We start from the raw sequence: 4,357 nt of genomic DNA on the forward strand, positions 1-4,357 counted from the left end.
AAAATAGTAGTTTTTTTGTTAATATAAATACGTTCGAGTATTTCGATCAATATTCATAACAAAAACCTACATTTCTTGTTTAAATAATTCACGAAATTTACATAACAATTTAGTTATTGCTTACATTTTTTCTTTCAACTTTAGGTCAAAGCGTTGGCGATCGGACTGTCATCCGTCTTAAAATATGATCTAAGAAAAATCTAATCAAATATAATTTCTAAGAATATATTATAAAAAAAAAGTTATAAAGTTACAGCTAAGATAAACTTATAAACACGCAAAAAAAAAGTAAAAAAAAAAATATTCGTTATTTTTCTGTATAAAAACTAAGTTAATTAATTTTTATATCCTGTAACGGTAAAGCCGATTTTACTCCAAACGGCTTCAAAATACTATTTATTGTTCGAAAACAAGTTTTTATTAAATAGATGGAAGCTTACATGTCGTAATGTTTTTACCCCATCCGGGGTAATTGCCTTAAGATGTTATCCAGTCCACTACCTCTGCAAACTTGTTGAACTTTGGGTGTAAAACAAGGTCGTAGTAAATGGCGTAGGCATTTGGTCTTCATCCTCCACACATATAATAAGAGAGTTTACTAAGACATTAGGTAACAATAGGAACTGCTTCATATCTAGTAAGTATCTTACTCTTTTATATCACGTAAATCATAAAACTTTTAACAAATTTTAATTCGTTAGTCTATTGTAATACTTTTTCTAACTTTTTTACGAGTGTGTTTTTGTATGAAGTACTTCAAGAGAAAGTCGATAATTATATATATATATATATATATATATTATGTGTGTGTGTGTGTGTTTATAAATAGCAGTATTTATGAGGAGTAAGAAAAACAATTTTTGTTTTTTTACTTAAAGTTTTATAAAAGATAAAAACTGTAAGTAAAATATAGCAAACCTGTAACCCTTTGTAAGATATAAAAGTATAAATTCTTGCGCTACATCATGCATTCCAATAGTATTTTCAATCGTTCTTCCTACTTCGCAGTTGCGAAACATTGCTATATAAAATTTAATGTAGCAAATGTTGTAGTTCAAGCTTCATCAAAAATTTAAAACTTCGATTTTTCGAATTTTCCAGAGCTCTTTATTTACGTAAAATACCCTAAAGATCAACGAAAGGATTCATTCCTCCTCAATTTAAGAAATTAAAGCCATTTATCAAAAAATAATTGCGTGTATATATATAAAACAAGTAAAATATTCACTTTTTCCATCAAAAATTGCGAAATATGCCTAGAAAAATATTTATTTTGGTTCAATAAACTTACATTTGCGCAATAGTGAGAGGCGATATTGGGTTATTTTGCGGGTCATCGTCGACCTTCAAGCAATTTGAACATCCTTGAAGTCTATTTAATTTTATCTGGTGCTATGTTGTTATAGGGAAAGCATTTCTATTAAATGAAATGTGTCAATCCTTTCATTAATTAAACGACCAGATATATTTATAAATATGAACGATGAAACATTACGGTAAATACATTTTTTATTTAATATTTTCACATTATTAAATTTGTTTTTAAATTAAAATAACCATTAAAAAAACATTGACATTTATCCCCGTTTCAATGTATAAAATCTTTAAAAAAAAAAAGCATTTAAAATTGATGTATATACGGACTAAATTAAGTTTACAATATTCAAAATAAAATTATATATTATCAAAATAATTGAATAGACATATTACGTATTTAAATATTAATTTAAATATTAATTTAAATAATTAATTAGAAACATTAAATTAATCTTTCGTCATTATAATTATTTACAAATTACAAAGCGGTAGAGTGTAAAGTAAATACTACGATAATGGTGTGATGATTGGCGTGGTTCTGTATTATTTTATAGCTTACACCGGATACATAATGCATATTGGAGACCAAAAAAAATTTACGATATAAATATCCAATTATTTATGTAATAATGTTCCATTTATTTGATCGATTTTGAAAGAAAAGAGAAAAATTTCATTACAAATATCTGTATGCAAGTTTAATAAAGTAATTTTGTTGTAGTGCTTCGTATTATAGTCATAAATCTTTTTATACAGGAATGTTATCAATGCGAAATATTTAAATCGAAAAATCTGTAACGTTGGAGATTAAATTCATACTTTTTCTTGAGAGAAACGTAAATAAAAATGGAAGATACGGAATTGAAAATTTTTGTAATTTTTACTTTATATAATTACAAATTGATGTTCTGATCATTCTAGCAATAGACTGTGAGTTAATATTATCTTAGCGTATAATTTATAACTTATGCCACAGGGTTATAATTAGATTCCCTTAAAAGGGAATCTAATTATAGACTCCAGTATATTAAAAAAAAGCAATGTTCAAGATTGTATTGTATTTTTTAAATAATAAAATTTAACAAATAAAAACTCTTTCTTAATAAATAAAAAAATAAAATGGAAATAAAGACGATTATAATATTATACAATAAGATATATAACATTATATAAACTATATTATATTAATTGATTAATATCATTAGGAAAACTGCAAATGTGTTTTTTGATTTAAAAATTAGTTTCTTCTATCTGAAATTTTATTAAATTTGTGTAATGCACGTTGATAAATCATTTCTGAAAGATTTTGTTTTTCTAAAATCGATATTAATTTTATATAAAGTCTGATATTTGCACAGAATTTTTTCTTTGATTACTTATTTAGTCATTTAAACTGATAAACAGACTTGCATTTAGAAGATAAATAAATGTAAGTACTAAAGTAACTTTGGTATGATTTATTATGGATTATTATACAAATCTGTTATCAATTTAAAAGAATCTAAACAAGAAAAAAAAAGTATAACGGATCATTAATGAGTATATTTCCACAACTATCTGTGACCTTCTACCTTGAATTAACGTTAATGATTTTTTAATTATTTTCCCAGAAAATTACATTAATAATACATTCATTAACCAAATACTTTTGTTTTTTAATACAGGAAAAGAAGAATGAATTTCATAATTATTACAGTTTTGTTCACGCTTACTGTATTCGTATCACAGGCGTATGCAAATGAACCGGGAAGAAACTCGACTGTCACGGAATATCAAAATAGACCGGCTACAACAAGACGACCTACCCAAAATTTAGCATTATTTCAAAGACCTTTACTAGGAGGTTCTGGAAATTTCTTAAGTTCTTTCGGATCTATTCTTGGTAATTTAGGAAGTCTAGCAGGTCTGGGAGGTCCTGGAGGCTCTGGTCTCCTTGGTGGTTCTGGAGGTTCTGGACTTCTTGGCGGTTCTGGAGGTTCTGGACTTCTTGGAGGTTCAGGACTTTTTGGAGGTTCTGGAGGTTCTGGACTTCTTGGAGGTTCAGGAGGTCTTGGTAGTCTTTTCAATTTCGGAAACTTCGGAGGTTCCAACTCTGGAGGTTCCAGCTCCGGAAGTTCCAACTCACTGGGATTATCGAATTTATTCGAAGGAGCCACTTCCAGGTTGAATGAAGTTTTGGGCACTATGACGGGTGTTTTGGCAGCCGTCGGTGGTGGCTATCTATTATACGTAGCTATGGTGGCTGCATATGGTAACGTTCTAGGACAGCAATATCATTTAGCCGGACATCGAAGTTCCGAAAATTTCTTCGAAAAAATATCATCTCTCGATTACCCCGAATTAGTTTTCGATTGGTTAAAAGTAGAAGACGAACAATGCAAAACGAAAATGGTTTGTCAGCTGCATTCATTTTTATCTCAAAATGGTTTACCGGCTGTTGCGTTAGACGGATTGAGGTAAAGTTAAACTAAATCCTTTTTTTCTCTCTTATTATTATTATTATTATTAAAACATTTAGAATAGTAAATGAAGAAATTCTTGTTTGTTATTTTATTTTTATAGTCGGAAAATTCCAGGAATGAAAAAATATATTAAAGCGGCAAGAAGAGGAGCGAAGAATCAAAGTTGTCACAATTCCTGTCCTCTGTCATTTACTCAAATTTTCTTAAGGGCATTTGGATTTCTTTGACACTTTCACATAATTCAATTTTATATAATGGATAATTTGCATATCACAAATGACGTACTGAATGTTGAATAATTTGAGAAAGTTTACAAATAATATATATTTTTTATTTAAAGAAAATATATTATATATAAATATACACATTAAATTAACATTAAAAATATTTTTATATGAAAATTTATTTATAACTTATTTATTTATTTATTTATATTTAAAATGAAAATATTTTTATAATTGGAATATATATGTATATATACATTAAAAACTATGTTAAAAGATATTTTAAAATAAAGTTTATTTTGTAAAAAAATTATCAAATAATTTAAGTTTTGGCTTGTTTTTTAAAGTATAAAT

General features: G+C 27.0%; 1 protein-coding gene across 2 annotated transcripts; it reads left to right on the forward strand.

Annotated features, from left to right (window-relative positions):
* Positions 1–362: 362 nt before the first annotated feature.
* LOC136968131 (uncharacterized PE-PGRS family protein PE_PGRS10-like) lies at positions 363–4,024 on the forward strand. 2 transcript variants are annotated; one of them, XM_067262099.1, is made up of 3 exons: positions 363–637; positions 2,982–3,773; positions 3,880–4,024. In XM_067262099.1, exons 2-3 carry the CDS (start codon positions 2,992–2,994, stop codon positions 4,004–4,006), a joined length of 909 nt encoding a protein of 302 aa, XP_067118200.1. In that variant the 5' UTR covers positions 363–637; positions 2,982–2,991; the 3' UTR covers positions 4,007–4,024. The 2 variants fall into 2 exon arrangements, with proteins under 2 accessions (XP_067118200.1, XP_067118195.1); XM_067262094.1 differs by lacking the exon at positions 363–637 and adding an exon at positions 1,434–1,496.
* Positions 4,025–4,357: the final 333 nt, after the last annotated feature.

This window comes from Centruroides vittatus, unplaced genomic scaffold (genome assembly GCF_030686945.1).
Source record: "Centruroides vittatus isolate TY-2023 unplaced genomic scaffold, ASM3068694v2 contig_1033, whole genome shotgun sequence".
In the NCBI taxonomy this organism is placed as follows: domain Eukaryota; kingdom Metazoa; phylum Arthropoda; class Arachnida; order Scorpiones; family Buthidae; genus Centruroides; species Centruroides vittatus.